This window comes from Cuculus canorus, chromosome 11 (genome assembly GCF_017976375.1).
Source record: "Cuculus canorus isolate bCucCan1 chromosome 11, bCucCan1.pri, whole genome shotgun sequence".
Classification (NCBI taxonomy): Eukaryota; Metazoa; Chordata; class Aves; order Cuculiformes; family Cuculidae; genus Cuculus; species Cuculus canorus.
Window position 1 is genome coordinate 21307928 of NC_071411.1, and position 18210 is coordinate 21326137.

The 18210-nt window shown below is 42.6% G+C and overlaps 1 protein-coding gene across 1 annotated transcript in view; it reads left to right on the plus strand.

Annotated features, from left to right (window-relative positions):
• The window catches only part of HDAC11 (histone deacetylase 11), a 30102-nt gene extending 12198 nt beyond the window's left edge, over positions 1-17904 (plus strand). Inside the window, exons 5-10 of the mRNA XM_054076920.1 lie at positions 2299-2341; positions 3594-3670; positions 4917-4979; positions 7565-7661; positions 10257-10435; positions 15789-17904. Coding sequence (XP_053932895.1) covers positions 2299-2341; positions 3594-3670; positions 4917-4979; positions 7565-7661; positions 10257-10435; positions 15789-15941 — 612 coding nt within the window. The 3' untranslated portion in view covers positions 15942-17904. The remainder of the gene's footprint in view (positions 1-2298; positions 2342-3593; positions 3671-4916; positions 4980-7564; positions 7662-10256; positions 10436-15788) is intronic.
• Positions 17905-18210: the final 306 nt, after the last annotated feature.

Below are 18210 nucleotides of genomic sequence, written 5' to 3' on the forward strand. Positions count from 1 at the left end.
AGTCCTTCGGCATTACTCCTGGTGGTCTCTCCCTTTTGTGCTGTATTTCTGATGGCATAGTGGTTACTGAGATGAGGTGTCTAGGTCTGCAAAGTCCTGCGTGAGCAGAAACACGTGGAGCCTTCTCTTACTACTTCCATGCTGTCCTTCTGTGCAGCGGTGATGAGGGGTGAAGGAAATGGTGGAAGAGAAGAATAATTGGGTAGAGTGTAAAATCTAGTCAGTACTTTTATTATTGTTTAATGAAGTTTTTCGTTGTGCCTTCTCTTTAATTCGCAGTGGCATGTTCGCTAGTTCTAAATGTGGTCATGTAGCAGTGGGCCACTGTTTGTCTGATATCTCCATATCATGGAATGGTTTGGGTTGGAAGGTGCCTCAAAGCCCATCCAGTTCCACCCCCTGCCGTGGGCAGGGACACCTCCTATGGGATTAGGGGGCTCCAAGCCCCATCCAACCTGGCCTTGAACACCTCCAGGGATGGGGCAGCCACCACTGCTCTGGGCAACCTGGGCCAGGGCCTCCCTACCCTCACAGCATAACATTACTTCCTAAGATCTCATCTCAATCTCCTCTCTTTCAGCTGAAAACCATTCCCCCTCATCCTGTCCCTGCCCTCCCTGATCAAGAGCCCCTCCCCATCTCTCCTGGAGCCCTTTTCAGCCCTGGAAGCTGCTCTCTCCTGCCTCCTGAACTCGTGTGGCAGCACTGCTCACTTTTGGATTGATTTTGATGCCATATGCTATTTTTTTACCTCTTATTTTTCAGTATCGGGAAACAGGTATGTACTTCAGAAGCTATTCTGATTCATCAGGGAGTAATGTGTACAATACAAGTCACAAGTACAATCTTCTATTCCTGGTGGTCCTGTTTATCATGAACATTCCTGTTGAGTTTCTGTGCTTTTTAATGATCTCATAGCAATACGAGAAGATTGGGTTTTGGTGAGGAATCCCTAGGAAGTATGCTAAATCACAGATAATGTGCTTTCCCTTTGACTTAATGGGCTTTGTGGTTCAGAAACTGCAGTCTTTCCTTGAGATCTAATTTGTGTAAGTTACTGTGTTCATAACAGGGCGATGTTTACCTTCCCAGTAGTTTTCTTAATAGTAAATTAGAACTGTTCAAATATAAATATTGGTGTTGAAGAACTCTCAGTTCTTCTAACTTCTTTTCAAATATGATGTGTAACATCTTCTTTCCATAATTATGAGAAAGAATAATCTGTTCTTAACTTTTTACTCCCTTTTTTTTAAATTATAGCTAACTGCATCTTTTTTCAATATGACTTCTGGGGAATACTACAGTTAAACACTTACCTAACTCTTCCTGGCCAAAATAAATCAGTGTTTTCAATGAAAATGTTATAATTTAAGCCTTGTGTATCTCTTCCCTGTCAATACTTTGCATTCTCTGAATGTCATTTGAGTTCAAAGGAGGGATACATGCACAATTTTTCTGTATTGAAAGGAAGAACATCGATAATGTTCTGTCCTACGCATGTTAATTTAAAAAATAAAAGTAGTGTAGGACACTTTGTACTGTAGCATTTTTTTATTCCTATCCCCAGCTGAAACTATGTTAATCTGTACTGTCAGGATTTTAAGTGTGCGTTCTTTAAGGTCCCTTCCAACCCAAAACATTCTATGATTCTAGGATTTTGTTTTTACACAAACGAGAATGATACTGGGGTTTATTGCTCATTTTTCACTCTTCCCAACACTTGTACTTTCCCTTTATCGTTTCTCTGCTAGGGCCTGGCATTCTGGCACAAGCAGTTTTAGGTCTGGTCGACTGCCAGAGAACGAAATACAGATGACAGATCAGCTGTTTATTAAACTAATTATGGTGAGGGTAGTTTTGGAACCATAGAATGATTTGGGTTGGAAGGGACCTCAAAGCCCATCCAGTTCCACCCCCTGCCATGGGCAGGGACACCTCCCACTGGATCAGGGGCTCCAAGCCCCATCCAGCCTGGCCTTGAACCCCTCCAGGGATGGGGCAGCCACCACTGCTCTGGGCAACCTGGGCCAGGGCCTCACCACCCTCACAGCAAAACATTTCTTCCTAAGATCTCATCCCAACCTCCTCTCTTTCAGCTGAAAACTGTTCCCCCTTGTCCTACCCCTGCACTAGTTTTATATGTTTTATATTCAGAGATGTGATTGGGAGCGACCTGCAGTGGTAAAACATGTGAAAAGTCCATGGACGTGTCTGAATGCCACGGGTCGGTTTTGGGGTGGAAGCAGTGTGAAATGGTGGTCTTGGTTGTTGATGAAGTTCTTACTGTCATTTCTTAAGGCAGGAAAGCTGGCTCTTGATAGAGGCTGGGCCATCAATGTGGGTAAGTACAAACTGTGCATCGGATGAGACTTGAAACAGTGCAGTTCAAATCATATCATTTTCATTTACCACGGTGTGTATTCTGTTTATAATAACAGAGTGACTCGATTGAGTTTAACTAAAATCAATTCTAAAGGAAAAAAAATGGAAGCAGCAGTGGATTTGTTTTCCTCTCCACTATCGCCCGTATTGCATTTTTATAATGAAATACGACCCTTCTTGGAGAGAAGGAAAAGAGAACTGGCTAAAGATATATCATAGATAAGGAAAAGGGTTTGCATTGAAGTAGTGTGAAAAAAATTAAGGAAAAGCGTTTGGAGTGATTGTAAATATTTCAATAAAATCTTTGTTTTCATTAAATTATAAAACAGTATTAGTAGATCTTGTCATCAGTTGATTTCTGTGTTACCCCAGACCAAGGAGTTAGTTGATGTGCTGGGGAGCAGGGCTGTAGCTGTTTGTGTCTGTGTTTGGATGTACAATTTTTCCTGAAAACGAATTGAATTCTAATAAATTCTGAAGAACATAGAGACTATAAACCTGCTCTCTTGCTCAGAGCAAAGAGCAATGCCAAACCAGTAAACTCTTGAAGCAGTACTTTAGGTCATGTAAGACTTGGCTTGTTCTTTTCATGGAGCTCATCTGTTCTGGGAGTTTTTCATTATTTGTTACACATCTTCTACAAAGTGAATATTCAATATTAAAAATTAAATAGGCATTAAAAAAAAACCCAAAAGCCTGTAATTTTTACTGATAGATAAAGCAAGCTTATTAAGTCTCTTGCTGAGATACTTGTAGTGGGTTTTGCAGTTATAAGTTGTGGTTTATATAAAAAGTGGTTATATAAATATATATTTTATATATATGTGGTTATATAAAAAATGTGTTATATGGTTATATGAAAAATATGTTTTGGGAGGGGGGATCCAAGTATTCTTTTCATGATGATTTGTTGGGGAGGTGCCAAGCTTTTACATATGGTAATTCTCAGCTCTTGGGGTGGCTGCTAGACGAAAGGGACAACTCCGTTCGTGTCCATCTGCAGGTCCTTTGCCTGCTGCCCTGGTTGGCCCCATGTAAGACGTGTATGGAAACCCAAGGAGGTGGTTCGTGGTGCTGGGAGAGGGTTGACCAGCTCTGGCTGCTGTATTTGCTAGAGAAAATGAAGTGCCTACCATGTAAGCGATCTCTGCAAAGAGTGTCTGTGTTGTTTAGTCACTAGCTTTTCACCTCTTCATGGTTTTTATGTTTAGGGGGTGGCTTTCATCATTGCTCAAGTGACAAAGGTGGAGGATTTTGTGCATACGCAGATATCACGCTGGCTATAAAGGTAAGACGTGCTCTTAATTCTTAAACCAGTATTTTCTCCTATTTGTGCAAATGGAAAAAGAATCCACATAGATTTATAAGAACTAATTTACATCTTAATGGGAGGAAATAAAGCCATCTCTAGCTGGGTAGGAATAGGAACATGGTGCGGCACTTGATGCTGTAGAACACGGCACGTAAGCAGTATTTATTGTTAAGTGCAAGGGAAGAGTTGTGGTGTTCAGAGTTATGAATGTAAATATGAGCCACGACAATTGCATTAATAATGTTGTCTTGCAAAAATCCCACTCCAAATCAAACCAGATTGACTTTTAATATCCTCAGTGATAATTATCCTAGCGTCACAGTTGAACCTGAAAATTCCACATTTGTTTCAGTGGTTACAATCAAGATGAATGCAGAGGCAGAAACCCTCTCTCTGAATCAAGCTGTAGTGCTTGGAGTGGATAGAATCCATGAATAAAAATGCGAATGTCTCCAAACTAATCACTGAATGGAATGTATGCATTTGAGGTTGAGCTGTTGGAAGGCTGAAGCAAGAGCCTTCTGCAATTACAGCTTATTTTTTATCAAATGTGCGATGGTATATTTGTACACTCGACTATTTATAAAGTATCTGTACTAATCAAACATAAAAAAGCTGGAATGATTGCAGCACATGATATGACATAACATCCTAATTTCTGTACATGTTAATTTACAGAAAAGTGATCCACACTGTTCTGTTTTCCCTGTCATTAAAATACAGATTGAGAAATTATAGCGGCTACAAAATCTTTGGGATGTAATAACTTGTCAACAACTTGTAATAACAAAGTTATTACAAGATAATAACTTGTCAAAGTTGAGACTCAAAGACTTAAAAATACTATTTTCTTCACAGACATGGAGTAAGGAATGAATTGTTACTAAAAGTGACTATAATGCCTGCAGTCCCTACAGCAGCTTTTCCTGAATGGCAGATTTTATGCATATCACAGAGGACTCCTTCTCCCTTCCTCTAGTGATAGGCCTTGCTCATGCTATCATTTGTCTCATGAAGTCAGCTCCTCGATGTTTTGGGGCTTGAGCAGCTCTTGCTTCACCCTGCCCCAACTCACATTTTTATAATTAAATATATTAGGATGATTTAGCTATTTCTTTGGTGAATGAAATGGACACATGCTACATTAAAACCAGATGTAATGTGCTGTGCAAGCTTCAAGCCTCTGGTTTAATCTGTCTTTTTTCTTTGCTTGCTTATCCAGTTCTTATTTGAAAGAGTACAAGGGGTGTCTAAAGCCACAATCATTGATCTGGACGCTCATCAGGTGAGTAGCTTACCAGTGTTCGGTGCTGCAGGGTTTTTGCTCAAAATGCGTGTGATAGATACTGTTTTCTCGAATAGCAGTGTGAACTGTCAACTCCCAGAACAGAGTTAAACATAAATGATAAAAACTGTGAACAGTTTAGTTGTTTAGTTATTTCATGGTCTAAATGGCCGTTAAGCCAGTTCAATAAAATTAAACTGAGTTTTAGCTCCATCTTGTGGCTCAATGTAAAAATATTGAGTCGCGTACTGATCTGAGGCAGGACGGTCCCCGGAGTAGCTCAGTATCTCAGAAGAAACAAGAATCTCTTAAAGCAGAATTACAGTTGGTTCAGTACGTTCACTCACTGCAGCAGCCTCTGCAGGGGATGAACTTGACCTTCAGTGCTTTAATGGGAAGCCTCACTCCAGGCTAATGAGGTAAAGAATACATTGCTCTTTGCCTGCTAAAGTGATTTACTGCAGGTACTGAGAACAAATCTCAGCTCTGGTAGGATTTCCAAAACAAAGCCTGAAAGCAGGGAAAGAGTATTTTTAGCAAAGTGGTTAATGCACCCAAATTATGTCCCACCTGAAGCACTGAAGATAATTCCTTATGTGTAAATAAACCATTTGTAAACAGCTCCATGGCAAGGAGGAAGCCTAATGGCTGCAAGTTCTCTATCTCCTCTTATTTCTGTTAATCTGCAAGATAAGACATCCTAAAATCACCATGAAATAAGGGGATTGATTTTGCAATTAAAAAATAGTTTGTGTTCCTTATTATCTTCAGCCATCACAGTCAGGGTATGGGGATTTTATGCTTTTTTGGGGTGTGTTTTGATTTTAGCAAAACAATCTATTTTGATTTTGTGGTATCATGCTGGTGATATCAATGTGCTCACTAAATCACCCTTTGGTCTCTTTCTGTGAGAATGGGAGGGGTGTGAAGTCATAGCTCAGCAGATCCTTGTTAACTATGCAGATATTCTCATCTTGTAAGCGTTCCAACTCTTGGTGCATTGGTGAGTTTTGCATTTCATAAGAAAATGGTTCACCCAGAGGCTCTCCTATTCCTCGATCTCTGTTCACGGGCGGTTTATTTGTGGACCAGAAGAGACGAAGAACGAAGTAGGAGTTGCAGTGTTTTTTACCGTAAAGAAAGGCAGTTCTGCCATTCCTGTTCACTTTTTTGCACATATTGGTGAGCTTAAGCTCAGTGATTCATTCTGTTATACGAGAAAAACAGCTTCATCATCCAGGGACATAAACAATGTTCCTGAATTAAAGAGACATCTGTGGAAGTTCCCATTTTTTAGTTTAAATGAAATCCTGTTGGGGGTAGGGGCTGGAGTCCTGTATGATACACTGATTTCAATGAAGTTATTTTAGTGATTGCTGCTAAAAGATGATTTTTATACCAGTGAAAATAGTCTAAATGAAAGCCAAAAGAATAGTATTTAAATTCAGAAACGAGGAAGGGAGAAATATTCAGAATGTGAGTTTTTGCTTGAGCATCTGTCTTTACACTCGGTGCAAGGGCATTCCTGGTAATAGACAATGTCATAGAATTACAGGTTGGCTTAGGTTCCCCCCAGTCCCCGTCATGGTCAGGGAAACCTCTCACTGGATCAGGGGCTCCAAGCCCCATCCAACCTGGCCTCGAATGCATCCAGGGATGGGGCAGCCACCACTGCTCTGGGCAACCTGGGCCAGGGCCTCATCACTTTGATCATGAAGAATTTCTTCCTAATGTCTAATCTTGATCTCCTCCCTTCCAATTTAAGGCATCCCCCCTCATCTATCCCTGCACTTGCTGATCGAGAGCCCCTCCCTGGCTATCCTGCAGCCCCTTTCCATACTGGAAGCTGCTCTAAGGTCTCCTCATAGCTTTCTCTTCTCCAGGTTGAGCAACCCCAACTCTCTCAGCCTGTCCTCATAGCAGAGGTGCTCCAGGCCTTGGATTATCTGTGTGCCCTCCTCTGGACCTGTTCCAACAGTTCCATATCCTTCTTATGTTGGGCATTCCAGAACTGGACACCAGTGGGGTCTCAGAAGGGCAGAGTGGAGGAGGAGAATCCTCTCCATAGACCTGCTTATCCTGTGTTGAAGCGCTCGATCTTTGGCACCGGTAATTTTTCCAGGGGTTACTTATCCCACTGAGGCTTGAATTATCACAAGAGCTGTAGTCTTTATTTCTTCTTTAACCCTTGTGTGAGGATGAGCATCCCTGCGGCAGCTGAAAGTGACTTTTTTTTAGCACAATTAGAAGATGAGAGATCTATTGGTGATGAGAGAAGTATTTGGGGGTCACAGTTGCTTTTGTGATACTCCTGAAGACAATTAGCTACTGATTTACATTTATTTTTATATGTGCAATGAGATCTGTGATAATTACCTTTACAGAGATACAAGGATGTTGCTTTTGGTAATAAATGCAGTCTTCAGAGCGATATCCCCAAAACTCTACACCTCAAGACTATAAATAAGAGAATGACGCAGGAATTTTAAATGTTAGATCTTTGTAGTTTTAATTACTGTAGAATTTGCAGATGACTTAGTTCTGCGTCAGTGTGCTCGGAATAACTAGCTGTAAATTTCCTTCAGGGGAATGGCCATGAGAGAGACTTCATGGATGACCATCGGGTATATATTATGGATGTCTACAACAGATATATTTATCCAGGGGACGGATTTGCTAAACGTAAGTATAATTGAAATCTATATTGCAAAATGCAGAAGCTCTACCATGTTGTTCAATAACTTCTTCATTTACTGATAAGTTTCCTTGTAACAATATTAACTAGTTTTTTCTTTTTTACATTTCTCATCGAGCGTACGATTTTCAGTGGTCACTGATCTGTCACAGCAGGGTTAGCCCTGTCATGCTTTGCTTCGCTGTTGGAATCACAAGATGGTTGGAGTTGGAGGGGACCTCCAACCTCATCCAGTTCCAGCACCTCTGCCTTGGGTAGGGACACCTTCTGCTGGATCAGTGTGCTCAATTCTTAGGCTAAACACTTAAGTGATCTGCCTCCCTGGACTTCCTACTTGTTCCTCCCACTCATCTTATTGCCCCTCATGACAAGGAGGGTGTTGAGGCTCTGGAGTGTTTCCAGAGAAGAGCAACGGAGCTCGTGAGGGGGCTGGAGAACAAGGGTTACGAGGAGTGGCTGAGAGAGCTGGGGTTGTTTAGCCTGGAGAAGAGGAGGCTGAGGGGAGACCTCATTGCTCTCTACAACTACCTGAAAGGAGGTTGTGGAGAGGAGGGAGCTGGGCTCTTCTCCCAGGTGGCAGGACAAGGGGGATTGGCCCCAAGCTATGCCACGGCGGCTCAGACTGGACATGAGGAAAAAATATTTCAGAGAAAGGGTCATTGGGCCTTGTCAGAGGCTGCCTGGGGGAGTCACCATCCCTGGAGGGATTTAAAATAGGGGTAGATGAGGTTCTCAGGGACATCGTTTAGTGGTTGATAGGAATGGTTGGACTTGATGATCTAAGAGGTCTTTTCCAACCTGGTGATTCTATGATTTTCTTCATGTTTTATTACAGGAGTGTCTTCTGTACATTTTTTTTTTTTTTTTTTTTTTTTTTTTGCCCCGTGGGTTTTAGTAGAAAAGAATAAAGTAGCTAAGATTGCTTAATGCTTACCTGCAAGCACATTGGGTCCCTAGGAGGGAAGTAGTTTGGAATTGCACAGAAGCTCAGGAAGAGAGGAAAACATGAACGGGGAAAAGAACTAGGTCACTCAGTTGCAAGCATGAAAAGTTGACAGCTGAAACTCAAAGTTCAAACCTTAACAAATCTTTGTTGGTGTGGGTGTCCTTTCACAGTTTTCAAAGCTGCAAAGGACATTCGCTAATTAGCGAGAGGTAGGCAAAAGGCTATCAAATACAAGGGCTGTATTTCAATCTATAGATCCACCAGGAGTTCCTGACCTGGGTAATAACTCATCACTGTAGTTCTGTGTTTTGTGGGGGAGGTGAAGACAACAGACCTGCAGAGGCATGGAATCTTATTGACGATCTTCTCGCCTTCTAAACAGTTGTCAGAACAATACTTATTTGTTCCCTGGGCTAATGTGTTTACCTTCTCCTCTAAAGCTCCACTCAGGCAGCGGATTCATTCCACTGAAGAGGCTCTAAGTGCTGCTCAGAAGAGCGCAGCTGTGCAGACTTAGAGGAGTATTTATATAACAATAACAAAGGAATTCAGGAGAAATATAAAAAAAACCTTTGAAACTAGTGTTTATGTGGTAAAATAAAGGAAAGAAAAAGGAGTCCTTTGCTGATGTTGAAAATGGATGGAAAGCAGGGAAAAAGGAAAGAAAAAGGAGTCCTTTGCTGATGTTGAAAATGGATGGAAAGCAGGGGAAAAAAAACCTACCCAGCATTTAGGAGAGTAAATAAGTATCATTCTGTGTTGAATGCATTTGTGCTGAATCCACACTTAGGGTTTAAGACTCCAAGTCATTTAATTCAAGGCATAGGGTATAGTGAGGTGGAAGTCACACCTTGAGACACCTCTGACATTGATTTCATTAATTTAGATTGTGGGTTATGCTGAACTCTGTGAAAGCATCCAAAGCCAGGCAGCAGAGCCTTGGGTTTCTTGTCTCCACCTTGTCAACTCTCCTCTTCTACTTCTAGTGCTTTATTAGAAGCATTAGAAATAATTTGATTTAAATTAAGAGTAGATATTTGCTCTTCTGGTAGGATTACAGGGTAAGAACATAAAATTGAAAATGCTTGGGGCAAAGCTGAATCTTGTTATCTGTTCGTAAAGCAGTTCACAGAAATTCATGATCCCTTGCTGTGAAGTGGCGATTGTTATGGTAGAAATACAACATCTTAATAATTTCTCAGTGATATTCATCTTGTTTTCCCACAACGCTTCCTCTGCAATAGCAGTTCAGTGTTTTCTTTCCCTTATGCTTTATTTAGGTTACTTTTAAGTTAATAACTTTCTTTCTGGCGTCTTTGCGGATTGGTGAACGGCCACGTGGATCAGCTGCTTTTCAATAACATTTTCCACTTGTGTCTTATAGACGCTGCTTTTTTTTTTTTCCCCAGCATCTAATTTTCCTCTCTTCAATGCATTTTTTTCAAGGTCATTGCGCTACATTTGCTGGGGAAAGCCGTAGTTGAATGATTTTCTCTAATTTGAGGTTCTATGAAAACGCAATGTGTTTATAGTGTTAAGAAATGTTATCTTTTCTCTTGCTTGCCTAAATCTGGCATTTGCTTTCAAAGCAATACTTTATTTACTGAGTAACAACAAAATGTTTTGTTATTTTTAGGTGCCATAAAACGCAAGGTGGAATTAGAGTGGGGTACAGAGGACACTGAATACCTTCAGAAGGTACACACTCATGTGGAAGGAGCATTAAATGAGTTAAAGCCCGACATCATTGTTTATAATGCTGGGACTGATATTCTGGATGGTGATCCATTGGGAGGACTTGCTATTTCGCCTCAGGTTTGTATGACACGGGGTTACCTACAGTCTTTCCCTCTTTATGAGAGGCTGAAGGCGGTCTGGAGACCAACTCTGGCCGGTTGTTCCTGTCAAGTATGCGTAGTACCATAGAATCATAGCACCATGGAATTGTTTGGGTTGGAAGGGCCCTCAAAGCCCATCCAGTCCCACCCGCTGCTATGGGCAGGGACACCTCCCACTGGATCAGGTTGCTCAGATATCCCCATCCAACCTGACCTTGAACACCTTCAGGAACAGGGCAGCCACCACTGCTCTGGGCAACCTGGGCCAGGGCCTCCCCACTCTCTTTGTGAAGAATTTGTTCCTGATCTTTCCCCTTCCATTTTAAAGCCACCTCCAAATATCCTGTCACTCCAGGCTCTTGTAAAAAGTCCCTCCCCAGCTTTCCTGGAGCCTTTTCAGTACTGGAAGGTGCTCTGGGTTCTGCCCAGGGCTTTCTCTTCTCCAGGCTGAACAACCCCAACTGTCTCAGCCTGTCCTTGTATGAGAGGTGCTCCAGCCCTTGGATCATCTGTATGGCCTCCTCTGGACCCGTTCCAACAGTTCCATATCCTTCTTATGTTGAGGATTCCAAAACTGGACACAGCACCTCAGGTGGAGTCTCACAAGAGTGGAGCGGAGGGGAGAGCCCTCTCCCTCGCCCTGCTGGCACGTTTGGGTGCAGCCCAAGACACAGTTGGCTTTCTGGGCTCTAAGCACACATTGCTAGCTCACACTTCACCTGACTCCTACTTTTCCTGTTAGGTTTGTTCTTTGTGTCTTTTACCCTCACATAACCCAATTTTTGATGTGTTTGTTGTCACCTGCCCCCAGCAGGTGTCTTCTATTTCATTTCCTCGGTAGCGCTCCCGGCTGTCTTAAGCTGCTCTCCTGTACCTTTCAGTCCTGGCAATTTTGTGCAGCCTCTCTGTGTATTCTGAGCAAATGAACAGATTTTTTTGCCTTTCCTCATTTTTTTCTGTACTATTACTGTTACCCTTTTTCCGTTCAGTTTCCCTACTCTCTCCCTGGATTTGTAAATTGTGATTTAATCTTAGCTTCATAGAAGTCTTCACCTTCCAGCTTGACAAGTCTACTTTTCTCAAAATAAATGAGAATTTGCGTTTTTAATGATTCCTTCTCTGACAGCTCCTCGGTTTTGTCTCTCCTGTTTGCACACTTAGTTCTCTGCTAGTGTCCACAGGTCAACATAGAGAAGTTCTGTTCTGGTTTGCGAGCTCTTGGATTCCCTTCTAATTGAGCCATCACTCAATATGTTCCATTTTCATTCTGGTTTTCAGTACTTTAGTCCTCAAATGCTTCCTTTAACACAGACCTCCAGTTCCTTGTTGGATTTTAATTGCTGCCCTATATATTTCCTCATTCTTAGCTTCTCTCACTGAGCAGCCACTTCGTTGCTTTCTGCCTGCCTGCAAAGTTGTTGGTGGACCCAGGGTGGAATGGCTTTAGAGCCACTGTGAATCAGAATGACAGAATGGTTTGGGCTGGAAGGGACCTCAAAGCCCATCCAGTTCCACCCCTGCCATGGGCAGGGACACCTCCCACTGGCTCAGGGGCTCCAAGCCCCATCCCAACCTGGCCTCGAACACCTTGAGGAATGGAACAGCCACCACAGCTCTGGGCAACCTGGGCCAGGGCCTCCCCACCCTCACAGCAAAACATTTCTTCTCAAGATCTCATCTCAATCTCTCCTTTTTCTGCTGAAAACCATTCCTCCTTGTCCTATCCCTGCCTCCCTGATCTAGAGCCCCTCCCCAGCTTTCCTGGAGCCCTTTTCAATGCTGGAAGCTGCTCTAGGGTCTCCCCACAGCCTTCTCTTATCCAGTCTGAACAAATACAACTCTCTCTGGTTCTCCTCAAAGGGAAGGTGCTCCAGCCCTCAGATCGTCTCCGTGGCCTCCTCTGGACTCGCTACAACAGCTCCATGTCCTCCCTGTGCTGAGGACTCCAGAACTGTTTCCAGAGCTGTGTATGAATCTCTAGATGGAAAGGAATCATAAATAGACTTGGTTGGAAGAGACCTTTGAAATCACCAAGTCCAACCATACCCATCTGCTACTAAACCAGATCCCTAAAGAGCTGAGGGTCTTGTGCTTGTTTTGACCTTGGAGAGGATAGGATCTGAGCTGTAAGATCTCATTTGGTGGAGCAGAGGTTTTTGGAAAGCAGTGACCCCCAAGAGAGATGGAAGCTACCCACAGAGAATGCAGTAAGAAGTGCCTTTTCACATTTTTACCTGTGGTTTGCATAGGAGCAGTGTCAGTTACCGAGAAAAATGAGTTGCTGTAGCTTGTTGGATGCTGTGTCGGGAGAGAGACAAAATGTACATGTGGGGAAAGAGGTGAAATTGTTGTGCTCACAAGTAGAGGTGAAATGCAGAGAGCCATTTCCCTGCAGAAACAGTGGTTCAGGTGCCTGGTGGAGCAAAGGTTTCTGTAGCTCAAGCTGTTGCTTTCTGACTGGAGGACAGGGTTTCTTGTTTCTGACCTTGTTGGCATAGGTGTGAAGGGCATGTTTCACCGGGCCTGAAATCCCAGGTTGCTAGAACTGCTGGAACTGTAAGTGTTGAACCTGGATAATTCATCTCTTCGATGTTCGTTAGCCCACTTGGCAGTCGTAAAGGGCAGATGCCATTTGTAGTTTAAAATGCTGCTGCAGCATTGGTTGTTCTCACAATTATGTCTCGTCAGAGTGCTAGGACTGACTGTTTTGTGGTGCTTGACATGAGGTGTAGCAGGTAAGTGCCGCTTAGCTTTCATAGAATCATAGAATTGCTTTCACAGGTCCCTTCACTCCGGTCAGAGACAGCGCAGGTGTCGGTGCCCTATTCTGTGCGTTCATCTGGCTTGTGAAGATGAACTCTTACACAATCATAGAATCTCTAGGTTGGAAAAGACCTCCAGGATCATCGAGTCCAACCATTCCTCTCAACCACTAAACCATGTCCTCGAGCACCTCGTCTACCCGTCTTTTAAACCTCCCTCCTCCCCCCATCCCCCATGCAGCCTCTGACAGGGCCCAATGACCCTTTCAGTGAAAAATTTTTTCATGATATCCGGCCTGACCCTCCCCTGGTGCAGCTCGAGGCCATTCCCCCTTGTCCTGTCACTTGGGAGAGGACCCCTGCTCCCTCTTCTCTGCAGCCTCCTTTCAGGTAGTTGTAGAGAGCAATGAGGTCTCCCCTCAGCCTCCTCTTCTCCAGGCTGAACAACCCCAGCTCTCTCAGCCGCTCCTCGTAACCCTTGTTCTCCAGCCCCTCACCAGCTTCGTTGCTCTTCTCTGGAAACACTCCAGAGCCTCAACATCCTTCTTGTGGTGAGGGGCCAGAACTGAACACAGGATTCGAGGTGCGGTCTCACCAGTGCTGAGTCCAGGGGAAGAATAACCTCCCTGGTCCTGCTGGCCAAGCCGTTTCTGATACAAGCCAAGGTGCCATTGGCCTTCTTGGCCACCTGGGCACACTGCTGGCTCATGTTCAGTCGCTGTCAACCAACACCCCCGGGTCCTTCTCCTCCAGGCAGCTTCCTAGCCAGACCTCCCCTGGTCTGTAGCTGCATGGGGTTGTTGTGCCCCAAGTGCAGGACCCGGCATTTGGCCTTGTTAAACCTCATGCCATTGGCCTCAGCCCAGCAGTCCAGCCTGTTCAGATCCCTATGGAGCCTCCCTGCCCTCCAGCAGATCCACACTTCCTCCCTGCTTAGTGTCATCTGCAAACTTGCTGAGAGTGCATTCGATCCCCTCACCCAGGTCATTGATAAACGAGTTGAACAGGGCTGCACTGAGCCCTGGGGGCACCACTTGTGACCGGCCTCCAGCTGGAGTTAATTTCCTTGAAGTAGGAACTCTATGGGGCTGTCCTCTTTGATGTGTTTTCTTTCTTGGTGGCACGCACATGCTGGCATTGGCCCATCGTCCCCCATGTTTTCCCCGTGGTTCTTCCAGGCTTTGCCACTAGACCTGTGATGAGGCTCCATGACTAGCGGCTGCCTCCAGTTCTTGGGTGGTTTAGTGTTTGCTGCATCCAGCGATGGTTCCCCCAGGACTTACAGCTCGCTCTGTAATTCTATTACTTCCTTTAAGGATCTGTTCTTAATGTAATGCTTCAGTTCCCTTTGTCTTATTTTTCAGTTTTATTCCTTGCTCCCATTGTTCCTTTCCAGGGCTCTGTCGAACTATAGCAAGCATTGCTCTTGTGGGAGTTTACAGAATGTTTTTACAGCTACATTTGAATTTCATTTTTTGCCTCTACCATTTGTTTGCGGTTTAATTTTTTTAATGGCAGAATAATATTTTTTGATGTATTTACAGCCTTCCTCTAACCAGTCTGAGTCATGCATATTCATCTGGTTGTAACACTTTTGCTGCTGCTTCTTTAATTTTCTGTATTTGGTTGCTTTTTAATCCCTTTTCTCTTTTCCAGCTTTTGCAGTTATTTAAGTTTTTGAGCTGTCTGTTGTAAGCTGTCACCTATTATGTCATTAGTCTTGTTTTGAGGAGCTGCGATGGATTATTTGTCGCCTGTGTGTCTCTGGAACTCTGCTTTTATACTTTTTTCCACAAGTAGATTTTAATTGTGTTCTCGCTTATTTTTAAATTCTCTATTTTTACCCACATGTGATTATTGGAAATCCAAGTCTTCAATGCTGTGGGTTCAGCATCAGTACAGTCCCTCTTGGTCGCCAATCTTTATTTTTTAGTTCTGTACTCCTCTCTGTTAGTAAGGCGTTATTTGAGATTTTATTTTCTTTTCTATGGATTTAGCATAACTTATGTTCTGCGACTCCCCCTTCAGCCATGGATTCTTTTAGTATTGCCTTTTATTAAAGAAACTGGAAGCTTATAATTCAGCAGGGATTGTGAGCCTTTCAAATCTGATTTGAATTTTTGATGCTTCTGTAGGGTTTCTGAAACCCTGATCAAATTGCTCAGCTTCTGTTAGAGGGTGCAGTGCAGGCTAAGCACAAACGGAGTTCCGCTCTGAATTCCAGCAGTCTTTGAATCCCAATTCCTCACCTGTGAAATAGGGTGAAGGTTTCTAAACTTTATAGTTAGTTTAGGCTTTATGGCCTTTGAGCAGGAATTTGTACTGAAGGCTTTTGTCTGTCATCCCCTCTAAAACCAAGTCAAGGCTTTTTGGTTTTCTTTTTAATGGTTATGCAGGTAAACCTGCTAACGGGACATTAAAATAATTTTTTAAATTCATATTGTAAAATATAGGACTTAATCACTTATTAGCCTCCAATACAATGAATCCATAAGCCATAGGTTATAAATAAAATATCGTTTTACTTCTTTCTCTCTCTCTTTTTTTTTTTTGGTTGTAAACTTGCAGGGAATTGTGAAAAGAGATGAAGTCGTGTTCAAGGCTGCCAGAAGCCGCAGAATCCCCATCCTGATGGTGACGTCTGGAGGCTACCAGAAGAAGACAGCGCGGATTATTGCCGATTCCATCCTCAATTTGCACAACCTGGGGCTCATTGGCTAGAAACTAGCAACGGTGGAGCTGGAAACCCCAAGCTCAAACAGATAAGAGACTTTACTAAAGACTTAACCTACTTGTCACTGCGATGGCAAGGTACTAAATATTAGGAAACGGCTTCCTGCTTTAGGAGCAGGAAGTCTGCACGTCATCGCCAGGTTAAATATAACATATTTGAAGTCTCAACTTGTCTGTAAAGTAACACTGTAGAGATAGTACACAGTCACAGAATAACTGCGTCTTAACGTCTGAAGCTGTCTTCAGCAAATGAAACGGATCCTTTTAAGCTAATTGAGACCTATTCTCAAGGGTACTGTCATTCACTTTATAATATTACTGTAGAAAGCTTTAATTGCTTCTCTTATTGTTATGGGTAGTCTGTTATGTTGAATGAGCTATGCAGTTGGTATCCAGAGACTGTCCCAGCCCTCTTTCAGACGGTGCAGTTCGGACCATGGTGGGAGAAATACGGACTAAACCTACTGGTGTTTTTGGTTTAGGTACTGCGTTTTATTTATTGCTTTTTTAATTGAAATGCTGTTATAAAACAAGTTCTGTACAGGCTTCAACTGTCAGTTTAATACTAAAGTTAAGTGCAATACTATAAATAACGGTTCAGTTAGTTGGTTTTTAAGCCATAGCCTATCAGAATGAAAGTTCATTAATTTATATTTTATTCCTGTTGTTAATAGTGACTTAAATGCTACTCATTAACACCTTGAGAAATAAAATACGAAATGCCTTTGGTTCCATAGGCAAATGAGCCATAAGGGCTCAGCATTAACAGTCTGGGTTTTGCCTCTTTCAGAACGAGGCTTGCATATAAAAGACAGTAGTTACTATGCATTGTAAATCACAGAGTAAAGAAACTACCATGAAATGAAAACTGATTTTAGAGCTCTGAGAATTGCAGGATGTACCACGTGGAAATATGACGGTATCTGTTGTTCTTGACAGCTTTTCATGTGTCAAACAGTGAAGAATGAATTCTGATCACATCTTCTCCCCATCCCCATCCCAGCCAGTGCTGTGGTTTTCACCTGCTGGAGGGGTAACTCCTTGGTAACCAAATCATTCGTGTTTGCAGATAAAAATACAGTGAAATTTCTACATGAAGTGAGTGTGCTGACTTTATATTGGAGCTTCTAGGAGGATTTGTGAACAAAATAGTGCATTCAAAAGCAAATTCAGTGCACTAGCTGTAAAGTTTGGTTTGTTTAATCCGGTGTATTTTGCAATAGGTGCTGTTTGTTGCATTGGGTCATAAAACGTACTAAACTATATATCTTGCAAGAGCCTTTTTAACTTCCAAGCATTCACTGATTTGCAGTAGAGTTTCATCTCGTGTTTAGGTTTGAGCCTTTTTCTGAAGGAACATCAATGTTTTCCCTGTAGTAGAATCAGTGTGTAAGCTATTTAAGGAACGTTTCTTTCTAATTGGAATACTTACCTCACTTAGTGTCAATTTTTAGGTTGATGGGGTCTGTTAATTATAGGAACTTGCACACTTGCTATAAATACCTGCTTTAAACCAGATTTGATGTATTGCACTGATCTTGAGTTGTGACACTATTAGTAAAAAGCACTTTTAAAGTTCTTACTAGAACCATCAGAATGCAACTAATTTGGAGGTTTATTTTTTCTATGCTGTCTGATGTTACTGAGATGTTGTTCTTTTGTATAATTTTTATAAGATTATAAATGACATTTCTATCAACTAAACCCCTCTCATAATACATACAGTCTTTCCCAAAATGTGTTCTGTTTGTGTTAACGTGTTTATATTATTTTCCCTTGGCGGAGATTAAAGTGATGTTGGAGAATGCTGACTGACTTTTCACTTCCCATGGATCTTGGCTGTCAGAAACTTTCTCTGGAACAGTTTATTGAAAGGACGAGGTGATGTGATTTTTATAGTTAAAATGTAACTGGAACTGCAGCGGGTCTCAAGGGTGAACAGTACAAGGTTTGTCAACAGCAGATGGATTCTCTGAGAGTTCGTGTTTGTCTGTTAGAGTGAGCTTGGAGGTTTTGTATCCAAATACTTTTAAAGATGCCTTCATAAGGGGTTAAAATAACTTTCTAATTCCAAGTTATGTTCCATTACCTGTATTTGGGTCCCTCACTATGAGAAAGACATTGAGAGGCTGGAGTGCGTCCAGAGGAGGAGAGCAGAGCTGGGGCAGGATCTGGAGAACAAGTCTTGTAGGAGTGGTTGAGGGACGTGGAGTTGTTTAGCCTGGAGAAAAGGAGGCTGAGGGGAGACCTTATCACT